Below are 22,548 nucleotides of genomic sequence, written 5' to 3' on the forward strand. Positions count from 1 at the left end.
GCAGTTTGGGGCTCTCACAGAGCGGCTTGCTATAGGGTGTGAAACTGGCACAGGGGTTATAGCTTGCAGAAAACCATAGTGAGGGAAGTGCCATCGCAGAAGTGTGCAGGGAGAGGAGATGAAACAGGGCAATCCTTCACACAACAATCAATACTGAAATTTAACTGGTCAGATGCTAACTTCAAGAAGTTAGCTGCTTCTCGTTATTTTACCTTCTAGGTTACGATTCCACAGCAACCTAAGCCAACATAACTTATGGACAGCTGTGTTCCTGCCTCCTCCAGCACTCCTCAGGCCTCTAGACAACTTTTTTTCATATTGCTAAGCTGGCTAAACAAGTCATTATTAGCAGTTCTGAAGCATGCTGAAATGGATCAGCAGAAGACCCAGCATGAGGCAGAAGCCAGCAGTTGAACAGACTTACGTTGTAATAGAACTTCATCTTCAGTTCCCTTTCTTCATAGCCAATACATATTTTACTCAATAATGATTCCTAATACAGTATCTAGTGACTTTCTCATCCTGCTATATTCTTGACATGATGATCCCCTTGAATTGGTTTCAACTTATGATTGCTTTTGTGGCTGCTCCTCTTCCTATATTCCCTCCTTAAGAGAGGTCAACCAAAACAATCATTTAGGGGAAAAAAAGTGTGTATGATAACAGACGATGTGCCTTTTTTTTTTTTTTAACATTCCATTATGAAGAAGATACAAGAAGCCATTGTATTACCTTCTCTCATTCCACAATTTTACTATTTCATGCTTTAAAGAATACGAAGAACAGATTAGTACTTCTTAGCATGTTGGCCTGGGATGTAATTCTCTAGCTGACAAGTCTTTCCCAAATTCCAATTCCCCAATCCCTATAAAATTACTATTTCCTGAATTTACAATGATGTGAATAATGATAAAATCCACTCATAAACATTTATATAAGATATACTTACACACATAAATGCACACACACACACATATATACATATATAAAATTGATTTGATGCTCATATGTAACGAAGGCCACAGAAGCAGACAGATATCTTACTCAGAGAGAGTATTGTTGCAGCAAGCCATAGAAGAACTTGCTCCAAAAAAATAAAAACCCTGACATCCCAGGATTCAGTACTTTTAGTGTTAATCAGTCTTACTGGAATGGTATGGTACTTCATAAAAAATAATTTAATCCAAGGAAGTCAAGCCTGCAGTGGTGGACACAGACAAAAATTGCCAGTAATTTCAAAAGAAGAGATCTACGCTTACTTCAAGCTTATTTTAAGCTGACAAATTATTTTTCATCTTCATTGTGGTGGTGTATGAAGATTCAATACTAGGATACAGAGCAGTGTTTCGATTTATGACCTTAGAGGTCAATGCTAATACCTAGTAAGCTATTTAGTACATACATCTACTGCTTTTGGCTTCAGTTTTTCCCCTGCCCTATAATATATCTTAAAATCACATATATTGGAAAAGACCTATGGAGGTCTCTCGTGCTCCGTGTTCGGCTCCGTGCTGGAAGCAGGTTGCTCAGGGCCTTGTCCAGGCAAGGACAAAGATGGAGATTCCATAACCTCTCCGGGCCCAGTTCCAATATCTGACCACCCAATGCCATCCCGCAGCCTTCTCTTCTCCAGGCTGAACAAGCTGAGCTTACTCAGCTTCTCCTCAGAGATCCTGTGCTCCAGTCTCCTGACCTTTTTGGTAGCCCTCCACTAGACTTGCTCCAGAACGTCACTGCCTTTCTTGCACTGGAGAGTCCAAAACTGACACAGCTCTTCAGATGCAGTTTCGCGAACGCCAAATGTATTAAAATAAAGGGAAAGAATGCCAACAGGATTTCAATGAATGAAAAACAGTTCGGTAAATGATTTTTCAAATAAGTAATGAAGATGCCTAATACATAACTTCTTCTTTTCCTCTTTTTTTAAACTTTTAAAAAAAGTTTTTTTAACTGACCTGGTTTCTCTTGGGATTGTATCATTGATGACACTCCATATCTTTCCTTAGCATAATCCTAAAATGGAGGTGAGAAACATACAAGAATCACATATCAAAGAAATGCACACAAAAGCATGAATAAAATCATTACAGAATTAACTGGGGTAATGCAAAATAATGAAGTACATACATTAGGATCATTCCTTGGTTATTTATAACATATGCTGATAAATATATGTGACTTCTACATAGAAGTTAGTATGAATACTTATAAAGCACCTACTCCTGAAAATGTATTTAAATCCTACAGAAGAAGATCCATTGCTAAATATACCTTTTCTGTATTTGGCTGCACTGAGAAACCAGGCGGATCACATGCTGGTGTCACAGCCAAAGCAAGCCTCACAGGCAGCTAACAAAATCTATTAGGCAATATGCAGGGGGACAGAGCCTTTTTGGGAAATGGATCACAAATCTAAATATAATGCCCCTCAAAAGTTCACTCATTTCTTAGAAAAAAAATATTTATTCCTTTTTATTCTGTTCAATATATGAACAGAAGGTCATTTTACATATTTTATTTGAGAGTCTGGGTTCCTGTGCTTTGGATGAGCAGTGACCCACGTGTCATCTTTAGGGAAGCGCAGAGTTCCTTACTAGCGGTGCATTTTTCACCTTTCAGCACAAAGCAACCTCGACCTTACAACAAAACGCACTGAAGGCCCATGATTAACATTTCCCTTCCGAAACAACACCGGCCTACGACTTTCCACGCCTACCCGCCCTCTCCGAGTATGGGACCCAAACGCCTGCCAGGCCCCACGGCAGCGGCCCGGTTCCGCAGGTGACGACTGGGGGGCAGGGGCGCAGGGACGGGCTCCAGCGGGGCCTCCTCCCCCGGCACACGCGGAGCTCCGACGCCGGAGGCGCCCAGGGGACCGCAGAGGGCAGAGTCCCTCGCCCAAGCACGTACCCGACGACGGGAAGGGCAAGGGCAGGCAGGGCAAAAGCCGGAGTTGGCCCAGCCGCCGGGCCCGGCCCTGCTCCGCTCCCCCCCCCCCCGCCTCGGCCTCGGCCTCGGCCTCAGCCCCTTCCCCGCCTCGGGCCGGGAGCTCCCGACCCCGCGCTCGCCCCCTCCTTCCGGCAGACCCACATCGGCCGCCGGCGGCTCGGCGCTGTCCGGGCGGCGGTCCTGGCCCTGGCCGCGGCCCGCCGCGCTCGGCATCTCGCTGCAGCTCTCCCGGCCCCTCACGGCCCGGCCCAGCCCCCACCCGCCGCCACGCCGCGCCGCTGCTGCACGCGCCCCTCTCGCGAGAGCGCGGCGGCGGGGCGGGGCGGGGCGCAGCGTCCTATCGCGAGAGCTGCTGCTGCTGCCGCTGCCGCTGCCGCCGCCGCCGCCGCCGCGCGGAGGCGCCTAACGGCTCCCCCCTCCCCCACCCGGCTAACGGCCGCCCGGGCAGGGGCGCGCGCTTACCGGTCCCCGCCGCGGCCCCGCGGGGGGCTCTAGCTTGCCTCCCTTATGGCAGGTAGGGACAACGAAGGCTTTTGTGTGGCAGCCCCCCCGCTCGCTTCACAAGGCTAGCGGCCGTCGAAGTTACCCTTATTATTTTCACAAAGCGGCGGCTACCTGCGTGACAGGGCTCAGGGCCTCCAGCCAGGCACCGTGATACTGAGCCGAAGGCTGTCACGCGCAGCGCAGCTGGCCGAGGCTGGCAGCGGTTGTGCTCGTCTAGGCCTTGACTCTGGAGCCAGGATGGAGCGCAGCGGATGGGTTTGGTCCTCAGTTGCCCTACTTTGCAATGTGACACATTAGGGTGTGAGGTAACGTGTTAGATTTGTCAGCTACGGCGACAGGGGCAAGCTTGTGCTGACGTACTTGGTTGAACTGAGTGGGCAAACCAAAGTCCAATTTTGTCCCGTCTTGCACGTAATATCTATTTGCCAGTGCTCACCCTGGCAGCACTTTACTCTCCTATCTGCCTCCTAATCCTGCTACTTATCAGTTAGCTAGAAACCCAAGTAGGTCGAGTAATTTGTAGAGAATGTACGTAAGAGCAAATCCAGGTGTTTCCCTTTGGCTGGGTGCTTAAATCAATGCTGCAGTATGAGGCTAGGACTTGCTGCAGGTGCCAACTTTCAAATGTCTAAAATCAAAGTTCTGAGCAGCTGTTGAATCGTATGGCCATAGTGTGCTTATTTTTTGCAATACGAGAAGAGGGAGTTAGCAGTCTTGATTTAAATTGCAGTTTTGAATTTTCACATTTGACTAACAATCCCTCTTGCAGTATCGATTGGTGTTCTTCGTTTCCTGCCTTACAGTTGTTTATTGTAGAGCAGTTTGTACTACCTTGGTTCAGTGTCTCTTCTTGTGGGATTCCCCTTGCAAAGTTCCCCTACTGTCTCTGTCTCGTAGAATTACGCACTTCACTGCTACAAGACCACATTATTTTCACAAAATCCTTTCTTCTAATGCAGAACACTATATTGCAAGAAGTTGAGATCCAGCAGCAGAAAAGACAAATCACAGTCAGTTTACATACCTCCTCACCACAAGAAACGAAGTTCTGAGAGTATCATGTAGTCTATTTAAACAAGAATCTAACAGTAACAAAACACTTAGTTTTCTCAGGGCTTGTCACTTGTATTTTTGTTACCTGTCATCTAGAATACAAGGCTGAGCAGAACCGCTGCTGAACCTTAACTGTCAGGCAAATGCAAAGCTTGTGCCTCACCACTGAGTAGACAGTACCATCTGTACCACACTGAAACTGCCCTGTAATTCTCGGCATTGCACTGACTTTGCTCTAAAATTCATTAAAAGCGAAACAACCCTGTAACTCTTATTTTTATGCTGGAAGCCTTCCAATAGTGAATGGCATAATGACTATTACCTATATGGGCAAATAATCTGAAGGTGGTTTTGTAGGAAGTATCCTTTTAAAATAATGAGGGTATTGACTAAAAACAAAAGATGACCATGTAAAGGCACTGTAGTTAACTATTTAGTTGCCAGTCTTTTAGAAGAAGCATTTTCCAGAGTTGTGCTCTAAGGTAATTTCTCCAGAATCCCTTTCTCTTGCAATGTAGGAGCACTTTTTTTAGAGAAAAAAATCTACAATACGCTGCAAATAGAAAACAAATTAATTTTAGAAAGAAAAGCTTTACTGCCAATATTTATTTTTATATTTTGGTTAAATAAACCCTTCACAATTTGTGAACTGATTTGAAGCTTTGGCAGAAATTTAGTCTGGTGTTCTGCTATATGCATCTCACAAAAATTGTTACAAGTTTTCTATAAAGAAAACGATACTATGTAAAAGTGATGTAGCTTATCTGCTGCACCTTCTGTTTCATTGCACTGTTATTGAAAATCATTTAATTGGAGCAGTACCTGCAGTGAACCTTAGAGCGATAAGTAGGAGTAAACCCGCTGCTGGGCCCAGGTTGGAGGCAGAGGGGCTGGGAGGCCAGCGTCGTCTCCAGGGGCTCTGCTGAGGATTACCAAATGGAAATGACATCACCCACAGCCAATCGGGCAGCCCTGCGGGGATAGCTGGATGGGAGCCATATTACACTTAAGTAACAAGACATGACATACCATGTGCTAATGCTAAATAATTCATCCCTCAGGCATACAGTGAATTGCAAAGGCAAGCTGAGGCCTGGTCAACAGTTTGTAGTTTAAATTAAAACTGGCTTTTCCATCTTAAAGGGAGAGAGTTGTCAAGTGTTGTGATTAAAAGTAGAATGCAGAAATCATCTTCTCTTCTCTTTTCTCCCCTCTCCTCCCCTCTCCTCTGCTCTCCTCTGCTCTCCTCTGCTCTCCTCTCCCCTCTCTACTCTCTCCTCTTCATTGACCTGTTATGATTTTATCCCACTAAAACATTTTTTTGTGATTTTAGGGTCTGTCAATGAATACTGAAAATATTCTCCACATATCTATTAACATACAGGAACATCTTAAAGCAAGTTTTAAGTCAGCATAAATGGTGTCATTTAATGTGTCCTAGATATTTAAACATTAGCAACCGCCAAAGCCTAAACTGAAGCTACTCCAAAAATTGGGTCAAATGTGTAACAGTGTTACAAAGGTTAGATGGGTATTTCCATAGCAGAATTGTTAGTGCATCTCATTAGGGATACAGAGGTATTTGTTTCTGCTTAGGCTGAAGATCACACCCAGTTGGCGTCTCTGTACTTGATGGTTTGAGCTAGCAGTAGATAGAGCTGGACATGATGTGAAATACAACGTTTCTTTGCCTGCTCTTGGCTGCTGGATCTTGCATAGCTTAATGTTTCTGAGTCAATGATCCAGCTAAGCGTGGCCAAACCTCTGACACACCTTTGTTAAACTGTAGAGCTGTTGGTACTTAAGAGCTGAGTGTTAGAATATGCTAAGCAACACTTCCACCGAAATCATGACAAAGTAGTCAGCACCTTTCATGGTCTATTCTTAGCATTTCTTTACAAGAATGGTAGCTCAAATATTCTCTAATATTCCAGTGTACTCTTGAACAAGAAATGGGCATTTAAATATACAGTGCTTTTGTGGGAAGGAGGTAGGAATTGCATTTAAGTTATTTTAGGATAAGAAATTAAAAGGGCCTCTGGCCTATGGAATAAGTGAGAATGCTCACCTAGACTCTACATGTTTGGCTAGTTAAATCCTGGAGAGCATGAGCTGGTACAGTGTTAAAATGAGCATGTGGAAAAAAGATACACAACAAATTGGTAGTGTCTCTGAAAGGCCTTCAGGGAATTCAGCTTTATTGCCACAGTAGTACACTTTCCAGTATGCAATTACTCGTTGTCATGGAAAGGGATTTTAAAGATTTCTCTTCTTTTACATGCTGCAAATCATGCTTAATTTAAGTAAGAAGTTGCATTTTTATTTTTCTTCCCATGTTCATTTACTTATCTAGGTTCTTGTATGATCCTTATCAGACCAGTATCTGAGTTCTCCTTAGATAACCAGAAGAAAAAAAAATACTGAAAAAATGCAGCAGCAGCTAAAAAATGAATGTAATATTTATTTTTAAGTTATGTATTCTGTGATAGGGAAAGCTCTTCTATTTATAATTTTCAACCTTGGTAAAAATGCATTTTTTTATTTGATCATTCTTTTTTTACTCAAACATTTGTACAACGAATAACAAAGGCTTTGCATCTAAATCCAAGTAGGAGCAGAATTTGGCAAATCTAATTCCTTCCTGGATTTTCGCAGCTCTACTTCCTTTAGGAAGTTTTTAGTCAATGGGAAACAAAGGCTTATTGAAAGGATTAAAGTTACCACTATTCTCTTTGTTTTACAGCTTCAATCATGGTTTTCCTCTAGTAAACAACATTTGCAATTAATAAGACTTCTAAAAAAACAGGAACTTTGGGGAAGTACGTGCTTATGATAAGCAGCAGGATTTCTTTTAACAGAACTCTATACAAAGGTGTAGTCTTTTTAAGTTAAGACAATGATAACAATCGAGTTTCTCAGTCCGTTTTAGAAGTGTTCCTTCTGATAAATACAAGACAACATGCTCTATGGTCAGGGATGGGCAATACATTTAAATAGGATAAATCTCGACAACAGTTTATTGTGTCCCAAATGGTTTTAAGTAGCTGCAAACAACTCACGTTTCATGCCATGCATAAACCAAGTAATCATGTCTTACAAGATGAAATATCTATGCCCATTGGACATACAGCACTGCATATATTTATGATCTGTTACCCATAAATTGTTTATTGTTTCCTTTATATGATGCTTGAAAAAGGCATTTGGGAAGCAGTTATCTGTGCATGTATAAGAACACACGGAATATTTAGTCTTCATAATTTAGCTTTTACTGTTTTGTGTCATGAGATATTTTATGAATATTTTTATGTTCATGTCAGCTATACTTTTTCATACTTGCTTTATATATTTACTCCCAAGGAATCATCCTCTGACAGGGGTAAACTGAGGGATACATTGTGACTTTGTGGACAGTCCTCCCTGGAGGGCAGTGTGGAGCTGCAGGATGACTGGGACTGACTGTTCAAGGAGACATTCATTTCATGAACAGCTGAGCTATTGTTCTGATCCAAGTGTCCAACTCCTTTTCTGGGGTGGCTTATGTCCAAAGGGTGCTGAAAACAGCAATCTGGAGAATAAAGGAACTGCAATTCTGACTGGCCCCTTAAGTACAAGCCCATTGTTATTTATTAAATGCCAATTCTTTCTTACAAAAAGCATCTTAAGTCATTATCTTTCTGGTAATAATTTTTACCCTTACATCTCACATATAAGCAGATTTTTGCTTTCTTTTTTTTTTTTTTTTTCCAAGTAAGTGTGCCTTTGCACTGAGAGTCTCTTTGCTAACTTGTAATGCAGAGTAAACTTCTGGTGAAGTTATAAACCTTTAGAAACAGAAGGTTTTAATTGGAATCCTGACTCAGACTTTCTTTCAGTGGCAGGAACAGTGCTCTGTTATCAGTAAAACGTGAGTCAGGCACCAACATTAAATCTGATCTTTGAGATCATCCATTAAGATTAAGTGCTCTTTGTTGCAGTTTAAAACAAACAAGGATCAGAGACGAATCATCTAAATGATTAAACGTGATATGAGACAGAGGATGTTAAATACTATTTTTCAGACATTTTCCTACAGCAATTATGAGCTATTTTGCAAACAAAGTATACTGTTGATTAAGGGTGCTACAACAGACATTTTGCATGTACACACTGAATCAGACTCTGTGAAGATAGTCACATAGAAATTTGTAGGTTAGTGTAAGTGGACAGACTGATTCCTAGAGGAAATAAACGTTAGCATGAGAACAACAGCTGAACTAAAATCCCATAAGCCAGGAAAAACAGCTACACAATTACACTAACAGGTGGTTGGTTTCAAAACAAATTTCAAGGTCTGACAGCTCTGTGCACCTGCTTTGGGCTGATTTCTTTTAAGGACTTGGATTTGGCATGAACCATTGATAAAAACCATAATTCTTTGTGTCTGAGAAAAGTCATCATTACCATATAGTGAAGATAAACTGCTAAAGCTTGCTAAAAGTAGTACTCAGCCAAAAGGTAATATGGGTCATTCTGCAGACTCTGTTATTATAGCTCAAGCTTTTCTCTACCAGAGAAAAGCTTGCTCTTCAGGCAAGCACAGTTGGGGTCAAACCTCTCCTTCTGTAAACTGAGATAATTCCATCTCACTAGGGTGATGCCATTTGAATTAGGTATGAATTCAGCCTTTGCCTCCATAAGAAAAATAAATTTTATTTGATACGGGATTTGAAAAAAGATTCAACAAATTCTGTTGTAAAGGTTACAATCTTTTAGTCTAAATTTCTTATAGTTATTAGCATTTTATTTGGGGAGATTTCTTTTTTGTTTATATTTGTTCTCAGTTTATTGGCTTTTTTTTTTTTCTTGAACTTCAGACAAAGAAAGGATAGTCATTTTCATGTTGGGGAAAAAATGTAGACACACTTTTATCATTTAAATTTCTGTACTGGTGGTCCTTTATGGATAGCTCCCACATGTCGGTTAGAAATAGTATAGATCTTAAATTTGATCAGAATAGATTGACAAATGTTGTGTGTTGACTTGAAGTTAATTAGTTTGCAGGGAGTTGAAATGATGTTTTCAGAACGACCTGGATACCTAGATACTCAGGTTCCTCTAAATTTCAGATAGTGGGATTACATAGAATGCAAAGTTTATCACATCTTTGCGAGGCTTGGGCCTTCATTTTGAACACCTCACTGTGCAAGCCTAGTGTATGTCATGTTTTAATGTGATACATTTCTGAGTTCTAGAAATGTGCTTTGTTAGTTTCTTATAGAGTGAGCAGGAGAATATGATGCCATATTCAATATCAATTTTCCACTCTGAGCAAACAGTGTGATTAAATAATACGCATATCTGCAGCATAGTACAAGTCTGGGGATACTAATATGAACTGTATACTATACAAACTGCAACTACTTTTCATCGCTGTACTTCCTCTCTCCTCTTTCTGCTGAGCAAAACTTGTAGACATTTGTAAACTTTATGGTGTTTAGGATTGTGGGGAGTGCATGCAGAACTACTATTTCATTAGTTTATTCTACTGTGAGGGCTTCCCCCACCTTCTCCTCCTTGTTATAGCTCATAAAAATGATGAGTATATGGTTCACAGTCCGTAACAGAGAAACAGATAAACAGGGTGATTAACCCATCATATTCCCTGTCATTTTTAAAAGCAAAAATACAAATCCTAATATGTTTCTCTTTTAACTGTCCCTCGTTCAGAATGACTAAATACTTTACCTGACAGCAGGGTTCCTTGCAGAAGCTTCTGTTTTCCAGACCTTGACAGATGACTCCATTTTTGGATTGTTGAGGACATTCCTGTTAATTTGTGTTTGGCTGCTGTATATGATTTAACTATATGACTGTGATGCTCTATCTGGTGGTTATTCATACTCTTATACTTGGATTTCAGATTCCATGATCTGTATGCTTGAACCCCACTGACTGGAAAATAAGATAATGGAAGATACTAAGTTACACCTGGTGAAATATACTTAAAACATATATCTTACAATTTGTTATATCAGATAGCTACATTTGCCCTGGTTTTGCCTTGAGTGTCAACTTAAGAGAGACACTAGCAAAACGCCAAAGCCTCAACTGCCTTCTTTGAGGAGAAACGGTTAACAAAGCTGACCACCGTTAGGTTCAGTAACTTGATGCAAGTTTTCATCACTTGAAGGATCAAGCTGCAGAAAATTTTTCAGAGAAGATGATGTGGATGAAAAATATGAAAAACTGCATATGCTCCCTAATGAACATCTAACAGCAGGCCAGTGACAGTAGCCTTTCCTACCGGTTCACCTAGGTCAGAAAGAGTCTGCCCACACTACTCTCTTAAAGGTTAGCCTCTGTGGTAACCTGCATTTACACCATATTAAGTATAATGTGAAATCACACCTCTAGACCATCTGGCTGAACTACTCACACAAATGTACAACTGTCCATTTCAGACAAAATCATCCAGATTAGCAAAGCACTGCTGTTTAAGCTAAACTGGCTGACCTTACCTGAAACAGAATGGGAAATCCTATCATGAACAGACAGCAGAGAAAAGATTAGTAACCTCCATTAATGTTTAGTGTGATGAGCAATTGAAAAGGTGCCAGTGGGCAGTAGCTTATAGCGTACAGCAGTTTGCAAATGCGTATTCATCTATAGAGTGCATAATTCTAAAATTTGCATCTTGAGTTTTCTTCATTTGGAGACTACCACTGTGCTGACTGCACTGCTGAACCTAACAATACTCTAACAGTCTTTCCATCCAATATGAAGTCTGCTTAGAGTTGTGTTGTACTTTAATATACCTGTAGATTCCAACTTACTATCATATGATTGTTTCTCTGTATGTTTGAATGTGGATATAATCTTTTCAGAAGCTTAGGACAGCTCAGGACTTAGCTGTGAATGCTCTTCTCAGAGACCTTGCTGTTGAGAGAGCTCAGATTTAGAAAGATTTGACCCACTTTGGAAAAGAAGGAGAACAAATAGAACTGGAAGTGGGAAGGTCACCTTTAATAGCATGTGAACTGCTTCTTAACAAGCTTTACAATTGCTTTGTTTCTTCCTCTCCTAGTGCTATAAACATGGCAAGCCAAAGGAAGACCTTAGAAAACAACACAAGGAAGCTATGGAGGCTATTGAGAAAGCAAAGAAGCCAGCTGGACGGGTTAGTGTTAAACGCAACATTGTCTCATAGTTGTATTGTGATGCAGAACCTCGAAGAGGGAAATTTATTTTTCCCTCTCTCTTACATCTTTTTCATTTATAAGAGGGACATCTTGTCCTGAATTCCTGTTTTTCAGATGTTACACAAACAGCAGTTACATTAGAAATGTTGTATGCATCCATCCAGTTGGCAACTGTACCAAATCTAGTCGAAATTATTAACAGCAAGTGAAAGTATGTTGGTTTATTCTTTAAGCAAGTGTTTGAAAATTTCTGCGTGAAAGTGCATGTTTTAGGAGTTCTTTCTCCTGCATGTGAAAAATGCACTTCTGTCTGCCAATAGTATAATAATTATATATTACATTTGTAAAGCACTTTTAATCTTTTTGTTTCAAAATACTTCTGTAAATACAAGAAAGCAAATGACTGGGCTTTGCTAGTGCGTTATTTGTTAAAACTTCTCAGAAACTGTAATTTGTGGAGAATGCAACAGTTCTTACCTAGTCTGGGAAAAACAGCCTTCCCCATGTTGATTTCTTCCTGGTTTCTGTATGTTTTTGGAGGTATTTCTTTAAAAAAATGTATGAACCTCTGTATGATTTGATCCTTGCCTATTTAGAAAATTGCCTTTTCCTTAGTGCATATGTGAGTAACAGTACCAGCAGAACACAAGCATGAGTTAGTTCAGTTACTAGAAAGGCATTCTTTGTGAGGGGCTTTACTCTCTTCCTTTGTCTGCAGTATTTGGAATCTTTAACCTTCAGGTTTCTTGAACATTATCTATTTAAATTCTCTTAGAAAGACCTAGAGATCTAATGAGGGTTCACCTTTCCACAGTTGTGGGATTAAGTCGATTTTTTGGACTTGTAATTATGATTTTTTACTTTCAGCTTTGGAGGTGAGAAAAGAGCTCTGGTTGTCTTCCATGAACTGTTATATTTATCTTATATAAAAGCCCTAAGTCCTAGATCAGTAAGCGAAATAAGCAATGACATGCTTTACAGCATGTCTATCAGGAATGAAGTATCATGCAATGGCCTAAATAAGAACAGTGAGGCAAGTTTTCACTCATACTATTTGTTTCTGAAGAGAAGATCAAACTCTATTTAGATCAGATTTTTTTTTCGTTCTGAAACTTTCTCAATTGCCATGTAGCAAAAGGAGGGTTAATGACTCCCTCAGTTTTCTGCCTGCAGACAATGGCTGATGTACCAGAATGCTTCTGACTGTAGCAGGTATGTTGAATTCAGATGCACTAGTGTATTCACCCCAAAGTTTCGGTGTTGAGAGGTATAATTATTGCACTCTAAACACTTATTTTCTTTTTTTAATTACTTAAATTTGAAGAGATTGTTTAAATTCAGAGAATTTATTTTTACCTGAAACTTTTTTATTGGAAGCATGATGTCAATACTGACGACCTACATCGTAATGCTTGTCCATATGGTAAATATCAACCACTGTCCTAAACTAAGAGAAAAACGTGATAAACAGTCTTGTTTTTCAAAACCACCAGCCTTGACCAAAGGCTGTCAAGAATGAACTCTTCTCAAAAGTTCGTCAAAAACGATCATCTCAAAAGTTCTTGAAAGAGATTCAAGATACTGTGTTCTTTAAAGAGTGAGGTTTAGATCAATTTGCCTCTAAAAGGAGATGATGAAGAATACTATAGAAGAACCAGAAAGCAAAGTGGGTAGTTGTCTGCCATCTACTGCAGTTTAGTCATCTTTTCACAGTTACTGCATTTATTTGTGGCACTACAAACTGTGAATTTGAGTCACTCTTGCGAACAAATTCTTGCATCCAGTTGGATTTGTTTTGTGATATAACATTTCCATAATGACATGTGAGATCAAGCTATTCTGATTTCCATAGTTAATCTGAAAAAAAAACCCTTAAACCTTTAGTTGTGGATTTTTAACAGAGCATTTAAAAGAACAATTATTTTAAAGCAATCTATATTGATTTTTTTAAGAGGATATGAGAAAGGCATTTAAATTCATGCAATAATGATTGTTACCAACAATAGGAAAATGGAAATGCAACTTACTTTCCTTCTTGTCCATTTCTCTCTTTCTACTTTGATAAAGGAAAACACTAATGCATGATCACAAAGTTAACATTAAGAAAGATGTATAAGAAGACTTGCTGTTCAAAATATATGGATACTAAAATAATAAAAGCATTTACTGTGGAATAATTTCTCTGCATTTCTCAGTAGCTGCAATTCATATATTTTGAACAGGTACAGTGAAGCAAGTGAGGGCATCTCATATTGAAAGCTCACTTTCTAATGCATAATAATAGGCGGGGTTCTGTTTGTATGTGTCATAAAATCTCTGGTATATGGACAGCTGCTTAACCCAAGGTTGAACAGGAGAGCAAGATTTTAATATATCCTTTTTTTCACTTACTGTTTAGCTACTGGGCCTTCTGTTCAAAGAGACACTCGTTTTTCTTGGCTTGGGCATGATTACTAGAGCAAGTAGTAATTCACTACTATAATTCACTTTTCTCAGTGAATTTGGAAATGTGTTTTTTTATATAATATCAAAATTCTGAACCTCATGCTTGAGAGGCTGTACCGTTGAGAGGAAATGTTGAATCATTAGTAGTCTGTGTTATTTTAGAGCCGAAGAACCAAGGAGATGGCAAGTTGTAGGTTATATCTCTGTTTGAGAGTAAGTTTGTAGACTTCTAATGCACTATAACACTTCTTAGTTTGTGAGATCTAAAAAAGGTGTTGGAACTAGGTAGTATGGCTGATGAATGCAAGTGATAGATTAAGTCTGTAATTTCATGTTAAACCATAGTGTATTTTCAGAGTACCTATTACTAAGGTCACCATAAGGTTATGTGGCATCCGGGATCCCTTTCCCTCTTCTCTGAATTTTGCATGAGTGGAAGGAGGAGTTACTCAAACCACATGGAATAACTTTGTTGTCCAGGATGGCCTGCACAGGTGTTTGTACTATCAGTAGTAACATAGTGGGAAGACAAGATTATTTCCTGGCTCTCTGATGGATAGTCTGCTCCTTTCATTCCTCCACCACGCAGCACTCCACCGTGTGTTAGGTTCTGCTCACAGGCTGACATGCTCATATGGTACCTTTTAAAGAATGGCTGTAGGGGTAGGTGTTCCTCTGTTACTGTTCTGCCCATTACCATAGTATTCAATCTCTTTCCCTGAGTATCTACCTCCCGTTTGGAGTCTAAGAGACATCTCTGATGTAAATGGAAGGATGTTTTCTTTTCCTGTTACGTCTTCAAGAGCCCAATTCTTCTTGTATACACTAACTCCTAAGTGTAAATAGGAACCGTATCTAGTGTGGAAGCTGTCTCCATGGTTGGTTAGATTAGTGAACTATGTTTCTTATTCCGTACTTCATTTTTACTTTCAGAAAAAATGACCTATGGCTCTTTACATTAGGAATCAAGAGAAGGTTTTGCTGGAATATGTCTGGCAAGCTGAAATGTTTCTGACCATAAAAAAGAAATTTTAACCTCTGGTGAAGGTTGGATAAATTTATAAAGTGATTTTATTCAGAGTAATTTGCCTCAGATTGGAGGGAAATTTGAATTCTGAGGTGACACCAGCTGAGGTATAGGTCATAGGCATGCACATCAGGAATGAAAAGAAAAGGTTCTGTGTGAGAGAAAGCAAAATTAAGCAGCTGGGAAGGAGGGAGAATGTAGGTTTTGCAAAGGGAATACAAAAAGTACATATTTTATATAAGAGCAGCAAACAAGAATAATAACAACAGAGAAATAAATGCAGCAAACAAAAGGATTAAGAAAGTGTAATTAGTTATACTCACTGAGCCGATAAAGCTAGAATTGTCTTTATATCATCTAGTCCCTTGCACTTTGAAATTGATTCAAAATACAGTAAACAAAAAAAAAAGAGAGAAAATGCCTAATAAACTAGTTTTGACTTTGGATGTTTGAGCTGTGAAACGCCTTTGTTTTATGTATTTGTCTGTGATGTTATCTAGAGGTGGTGACTGATTTCTTCCTGTACAATATCCGTTCGCTACAACTAAAGAGAGGGATGGGACATTCAATCTTTGTCTTGGGAATGAGGAAGTGATTTGTACATTCAAAGAGAACAGGTTACCTATGCTATTGCTGTGGCTATTCCTGGGCTTCTCTATCAAGCTCTCAGCCTTTTTAAGTCAGAAGTGTAAAATACCTTTTCTAGAGCAGGTTGAATAGCACTTCAAGTTATGGTTCAATAGTCAAAGTTAAGGCTGTAAACTAAGATTGGCATAGAATAGCAAAGGAAAATAATCTTGTTTTAACTCTCTCTGTAGGTGGTACGAGCTCTTCTACAGAATCAGAGAGCCATTACTTGCTCTCTAACTGTCCTTCATTTTCCTCTGCTGAGAAGCTTTTACTGCAGGATAAAAGTCATGCCTGTACTATATTTCTGCAGCTACCTGGGCTTGAGTTAGATTTTTAAATTGTTGCACAGAGCTTCTCAGACCCCTCTAGAATTTCAGAGAATAAAACCTTTCAGAACCTGAAGTTTAGGTGCATCCCATCTCTCCTCAGATATGCCTTTGCTACTGTAAAGGCTTTTTGGTCAATTACAAGTTCCAGACAGATTTTCTGTGAAATATACTGTGTAAACTACAAGAAGCTGGTAGCGCCGTAACTAGCAAGGAGAAACAAATTCATAGGGCTGTTCATCATTTGTAGTATCCTAGTTCAGACTTATGAGATATTTCAGTATAGCAATACTTCCTCGTCTTCACTACAGTAATGAAATACAAAAAATAGTAACTTTTACATGTTGTTCCCACTTGATTCAACTCAAGACATGCTCCCATCATGAACCCTCTAGCTTTTTTCCTTTCTGCTTTGTTTGTCAAAAGCCACTTTCTGCTTAGGTGGTTAATTGTGAGATATTACTGTAAAAGACTGTGGGTTCTGGTTTAGTGTCTCAAGAGCAGTAGCCTCAAACTGAATAGAGTACAGCCTGAAATCACTTGAAATCCTATTGCTTCCCAAAACCTTGAGAAGACTCATAAAAGCATGACAGGAGCTCTGAAGAGAGAGATGGAGAGGTCTCGTTACAAACTGGAGAAGCTTTCTGTCCAAAATAAGTGATTAAACTTCATGCCTCCTCTTTCCAATATCTTCTCCAAACAAGATCAAAATCATACATAGGATTTAGTTTAGCTATTATAGTTAGAGTTTTAGTTTGTTGTAAATTTCCATTGAATAGCAAAAAGTTTATATGCTCAAGAAATGATTCTTTTCTCTTCTTTATCATTGTGATCTTTTCCCAGTCTGCTATTTTTCTTTCTCTCTTTTCTTCTTACTCCTTTTCTAGAAGTTCCTTTCTTGATTTTCTGAGCTTGTTGTCAGGAATGCTTTGTTTTTAGCAATTGGCAAAAGTTCTCAAAGGAATGAAGTCAAATAGACTAGTGTTTGTTTGTTTTTTTTATTTAATATTTCTTCTTCCCTGTATAGTCTTTATATGCTTTAGCCACTTGGAGAGGTATTACATTTAAATACAGGCATTGTTACTGAAGACTGAGGATCTGTGTGTGTACAAGTAAGAGCAGAATTGGCTTAGAGTCTACTTCAAAAGGAAATTGTGTAGGATCCTGCAATCCTGACCTGTTTCCCTTTACAGCAGCAATGAGCTGAATCAGAAGGAAACTAATGAATTCTAGTTGATTTCCTTTAGCACACCAAAGCTCTTTAAACATATAACTGAAGAAGGGAAATGAAGTAGGATTAGTCCATTTCCCTTTGAAGCCAGCTGTGTGTTCACAGTGCAAGTATTGGAATATTATTTCACTTGCCTCTTTCGGGCTGTGGGCCAAACTGTAGTATCGTCTTGAACTGATGTGAGAGCCCAAAATATACACACATAAACTGCCTCTGGACAGTGAGTAAGAAATTGATATCCAAATGGTAAATTAGTTTGCATTGTTATTCAGTTTTTTACCTCTATTTGGCAGGGGACCATCTCAGTTTTGTTCATTAGGTTTGCCATGACCATAAACAGTTCTGGGGCCTTATTTTCTGTTTTAGATTGACTTCAAATGGGAGTGTGAATTTTTATTGTAGTGTTAAGACATTTTGTTGTTACTGTAGTGCTATAAAGCTATATTCTTGAGAGAGAAGAGTCCCAGATTTCATCTTATACAGTGTATGCTTAGGGAGGAAGAATTTTTGAGGATTTGTATAATGCTGAAAGCATCGCACATAATAATAATAATTGCAAATAATATGGTGATTTGATAGTTGTTACCATCATACCAAGTATCATGGATCTAAATGTCCTTCTGTTCCAGACGGACAAGACCTTGCCACTCCAGTTGCTTTTCTTAGTGTCACAGTGGCTAGCATACAGTTGAACAGTTCTGATCCTCTGTGTAGTAGATAAATAAAAGATAAGGGAAAGATAGGCAGTGGCTTATTCACAGCAATATACACAAAGTATGCCAGACTGAAAAATGGCTGCAGTCTCATACATGATATAACATGGTCATAAAGGGAAGAATTGGAACATTTGGGCTGGGACCCTTCTTCTACAGGTCTGCTGGATTTTGTGTCCTTGTAGAGACTCTCTTAATTGTAATGTGTCCACAGACCACTGTTTTGTTTGGACTTGTCTACATTACAGAGCATCTGCCATTTCAGTGTTTTTTCATGCCACTGTGGTTTTTGTCTGTTTAGTTATACAGCCCATTGCTGAAAGGCACAAACTAAGCCAATAAATGCTTTGCCCTGATGGCATAAATGAGTCTGGACCAGGCATTTACTGGTATGGCAGTGTCAGATGGAGGTAATACATTTTTCACGGTTTGTGTTGATGTAGCTATGCTGGTAGAAATTTATAGTGTAGTGCTGACCATAGGGATTAGTGGATGAAGATTCTTGGCTGCCCTTAAAGTAGATCTGTAGACTAGGCCTGGAACGTCAAACTTGGTCATAGAATCACAGAATCACATAGTGGCGAAGGTTGGAAGGGACCTCTGGAGATCATCTAGTCCAACCCCCCTGCTCAAGCAGGTCTAGAGCACATTGCACAGGATCACGTCCAGGTGGGTTTTGAATATCTCTAGCGAAGGAGACTCCACAGCTTCTCTGGGCAAACCTGTTCCAGTGCTCTGTCACCCTCACAGGAAAGTTTTTCCCCATGTTCAGATGGAACTTCCTGTGTTTGTTTGTGCCCATTGCCTCTTGTCCTGTCCCTGGGCACCAATGAGAAGAGTCTGGCCCTGTCCTCTTGACACCCTCCCTTCAGATATTTGTATGCACTGATGAGATCGCCTCTCAGTCTACTCTTCTCCAGGCTGAAGAGTCCCAGCTCCCTCACCCTTTCCTCATATGAGAGGAGCTCCAGGCCCTTTATCATTTTAGTAGCCCTCCACTGGACTCTCTGCAGTGCTGGCAGACGACTCTGTTGACCTGCTGGCAACACTCTGCCTAATGCACCCCAGGATACTATTGGCCTTCTTGGCCACAGGGGCACATGGCTGGCTCATGCTCAACTTGTTGTCCAGCAGCACTCCCAGGTCCTTCTCCGCAAAGCTGCTTTCCAGCAGGTCAGCCCCCAACCTGTACTTGTCCATGGGGTTATTTCTGCCTAGATGCAGGACCCTGCACTTGCTTTTGTGGAACTTCAGGAGGTTCCTCTCCGCCCAGCTCTCCAGCCTGTCCAGGTCTCTCTAAATGGCAGCAGAGACTTCTGGTGTATCAGCCACTCCTCCCAGTTTTGTTTCATCAGCAGACTTGCTGAGGATACACCTTCATCCAGGTCGCTGATGAATACATTGAACAAGACTGGACCCAGGACTGACCCTTGCGGGACACTGCTAGCTACAGGCCTCCAACTAGACTTTGCATCTCTGATCACAACCCTCTGAGCTCTGCCGTCCAGGCAGTCCTCAATCCACCTCACCGTCCTCTCATCCAGCCCACATTTCCTGAGCTTGCTTGTGAGGATGTGACGGGAAGGAAAGCCTTGCTGAAGTCCAGGTAGACAACATCCACTGCTCTGCCCTCATCTACCCAGCCAGCCACTCCATCCTAGAAGGCTATCAGGTTGGTCAGGCATGATTTCCCTTTGGTGAATCCATGCTGACTACTCCCGATCACCTTCTTGTCCTCCACATGCCTGGAGATGGCATCCAGGATGAGTTGCTCCATCACCTTTCCAGGGATGGAGGTGAGGCTGACTAGCCTATAGCTCCCTGGCTCCTCCTTCTTGCCCTTTTTGAAGACTGCAGTGACGTTGGCATTCTTCCAGTCCTCAGGCATCTCTCCTGTTCTCCATGTCCTTTCCAAGATGATGGAGAGTGGCCTAGCAATGGCATCCGCCAGCTCCCTCAGCACTTGTAGGTGCATCCCATTGGGACCCATGGATTTGTGGATGTCGGGTTTGGACAAATGATCTCTAACCCGATCCTCCTCGACCAAGGGAGAGTCTTCCTTTCTCCAGACTTTCTCCCTGCTCTCCAGGGTCTGGAATTCCTGAGGGCTGGCCTTAGCAATGAAGACTGAAGCAAAGAAGACATTCAGTAACCCTGCCTTCTCTGTATCCTTTGTCACCAGGGCACCCGCCCCATTCAGCAGCGGGCGCACATTTTCCCTAGTCTTCCTTTTGCTATTGATGTATTTGAAGAAGCCCTTCTTGTTGTCCTTGACATCCCTTGCCAGATTTAATTTCAAATGGGCCTTAGCCTTCCTCGTCGCATCCCTGCACACTCTGACAACGTCCCTATGTTCCGTCCAAGTAGTCTGTCCCACTTTCCTCATTCTGTATACTTCCTTCTTCTGTTTGGGTTTTGTCAGGAGTTCATTGCTCATCCATGCAGGTCTCCTGCCCACTTTGCTGGACTTCTTAATCATAGGGATGCACTGCTCTTGAGCCTGGAGGAGGTGATGCTTGAGTATTAACCAGCTCTCCTGTACCCCCCTTCCTTCTAGGGCCCCAACCCATGGGATTCCTCCAAGTAGGTCCCTGAAGAGGCCAAAGTTTGCTCTCCTGAAGTCCAAGGTTGCGGTCCTACTTATTGCCCTGCTTCCTCCTCGCAGGATCCTAAACTCCACCATCTCATGGTCCAAAAGTGAAAGGTGAATCAGTGGAATACTCAGAGCATCAGAGCAATGTTAGACTGTGTCTGGTTCAGTACAGTGCAGCTTCTCTCTCAGGTTCACGTTTACTTGCAGATTTAGTGAGTTGCTGTGTTTGTACCAGAACTGACAAAAGGTGACTAATATAAGCAACCTTCATATTAAAATCATGCTAACAATAAATGTAAGGAAGCTGACAATAAAGATAAGGAAACTTGCTTCTTATTCTGTCTACTGTTCTTTACCTAATGATAATACTGTCTCTAACAGACAGTGAAGAATTGCAAGAGCAGAGCTGAGTTCAAATCAGAAAATCTGAATCCATATACCTCTGCCTTTTGAGAAGATTGGGCAAACCAAATCTAAATCCATGGATAAAACAGTGATCTTTCTTCAGACTGTGGAAAAAAAACAAGGAATTTCTTAGTTTGCTCTTCTTTCTTCTCAGGAAGACACAGTGAAAGGAGGGAAAATAAGAAAGGCTATGCTTGCATTCCTAAAGAGGCTTTTATTAAAAAAAAAAAACCCTAACAAACAGGAGATGAAGAGTCAGGTAGGATAAGGTGAGAATTTAAATGCAAAATTGCCTTGAGAATTTATGTGCAAAACTGCCCTTAACTGAGAGATACTGGAAAACTTAACAAATCTCCCTAAGTACTAGTAACTCAGCCAAAAGCTAACAGCAAATTGTCAGTCTTTTACAAAGCACAGTGAACAGTCCCAAATTCATGCAAGCAGATTAGACATGCATGACTTCTGGGGGCCCTGAGATGGAAGAGGATGCACCCGATCAGGGGAATGGAGATAAAACAAACAAAAAAAAAAGTGCAAATAATTCAGTACTCCCTAACCCTCTACTCTGAAGATGTTCCCTTTTGTATTTAATACAACAGAGGTAGAAATTAGGCCACAGCATCACTGGAGCAGACGGGCAGGCTCTGTCTGTGCAGCAGCAGCATGTGCTTCTTTTCAGTGAGTTGCCTGGCAACGGAATGCTGTCCGCCTGAGTAACTGCAGGAGCCCATTGAAACACACAGACGGGCAAAGAGAGAAGGAGAGAAAGGAGAAAAGGAAAGGGGGGGAGAAGTGAGCTCACCAATTCAGAAATTTCTGGCAGCAAAGCAAGGACACTAAGAATGAAAGAAGGAAAACAAACTAGGAAAAAGCAAAAAACTCTTGCTATTCAAGAGTAAATTTCTCCAGAGAGGTCTAATTTTATTTTGTGCAAGTCAAAGAGGGATATAATTTCACTGATTTTATAGAAAATGAAAGTATGATTGCACCCAAAGACTATATTACTTCTTAGGTATAGAATATGCATGCTTCTGAAAATCAGAAAGTGCTGTGGAAAGTTGAATACACATACACAACTTCACTGTAGGTAACAAGAGTCATCCTCCAATGCAACTACTTCCCTTTTATTGCAGTCTGGGTGAGTGGGCTTTCAGGCCAATAAACTCAACTGGTATTAGCTCAGCAGGACAAGACATGTGAGCTCCTATGACGACGTCATTAGACGCTATGCTGGGAACTGAATCTATTATTGTGACCAACAATTAGATAGCATCATTGTGCCACAAGTGACTAATTTCTGTTAGTGTGGGTATTAGTTAAATATCACTTCATCTGGGTTTTTTTAAGAACCTAAGGGAGTTAAGTGTTTAACTCTCACTGAATTTCAGTTGCATTTCTCCTGGGAAAAATTAATGAGCTGAGTCCAAAGAACCCTTGCTGTTTTCAAAGGAGCCTCAATGTATTGTTTGTTGCCTGATCATATTTTCCTCC

At 40.7% G+C, this 22,548-nt stretch overlaps 2 protein-coding genes across 2 annotated transcripts in view; one reads left to right on the plus strand and one right to left on the minus strand.

The window, feature by feature from the left end:
• Nucleotides 1–3,260, minus strand: part of DARS1 (aspartyl-tRNA synthetase 1) — a 37,424-nt gene extending 34,164 nt beyond the window's left edge. The window contains exons 1-2 of the mRNA XM_068949259.1: nucleotides 3,091–3,260; nucleotides 1,956–2,013 (exon numbers count right to left, since the gene is read on the minus strand). Coding sequence (XP_068805360.1) covers nucleotides 1,956–2,013; nucleotides 3,091–3,162 — 130 coding nt within the window. The 5' untranslated portion in view covers nucleotides 3,163–3,260. The remainder of the gene's footprint in view (nucleotides 1–1,955; nucleotides 2,014–3,090) is intronic.
• The window catches only part of THSD7B (thrombospondin type 1 domain containing 7B), a 557,432-nt gene continuing 536,910 nt past the window's right edge, over nucleotides 2,027–22,548 (plus strand). Inside the window, exons 1-2 of the mRNA XM_068949257.1 lie at nucleotides 2,027–2,781; nucleotides 11,573–11,665. The gene's annotated coding sequence lies outside the window, so the exon portion shown is untranslated. The remainder of the gene's footprint in view (nucleotides 2,782–11,572; nucleotides 11,666–22,548) is intronic.

The sequence above is a fragment of the Struthio camelus genome, chromosome 6 (genome assembly GCF_040807025.1).
Source record: "Struthio camelus isolate bStrCam1 chromosome 6, bStrCam1.hap1, whole genome shotgun sequence".
NCBI lineage: Eukaryota > Metazoa > Chordata > Aves > Struthioniformes > Struthionidae > Struthio > Struthio camelus.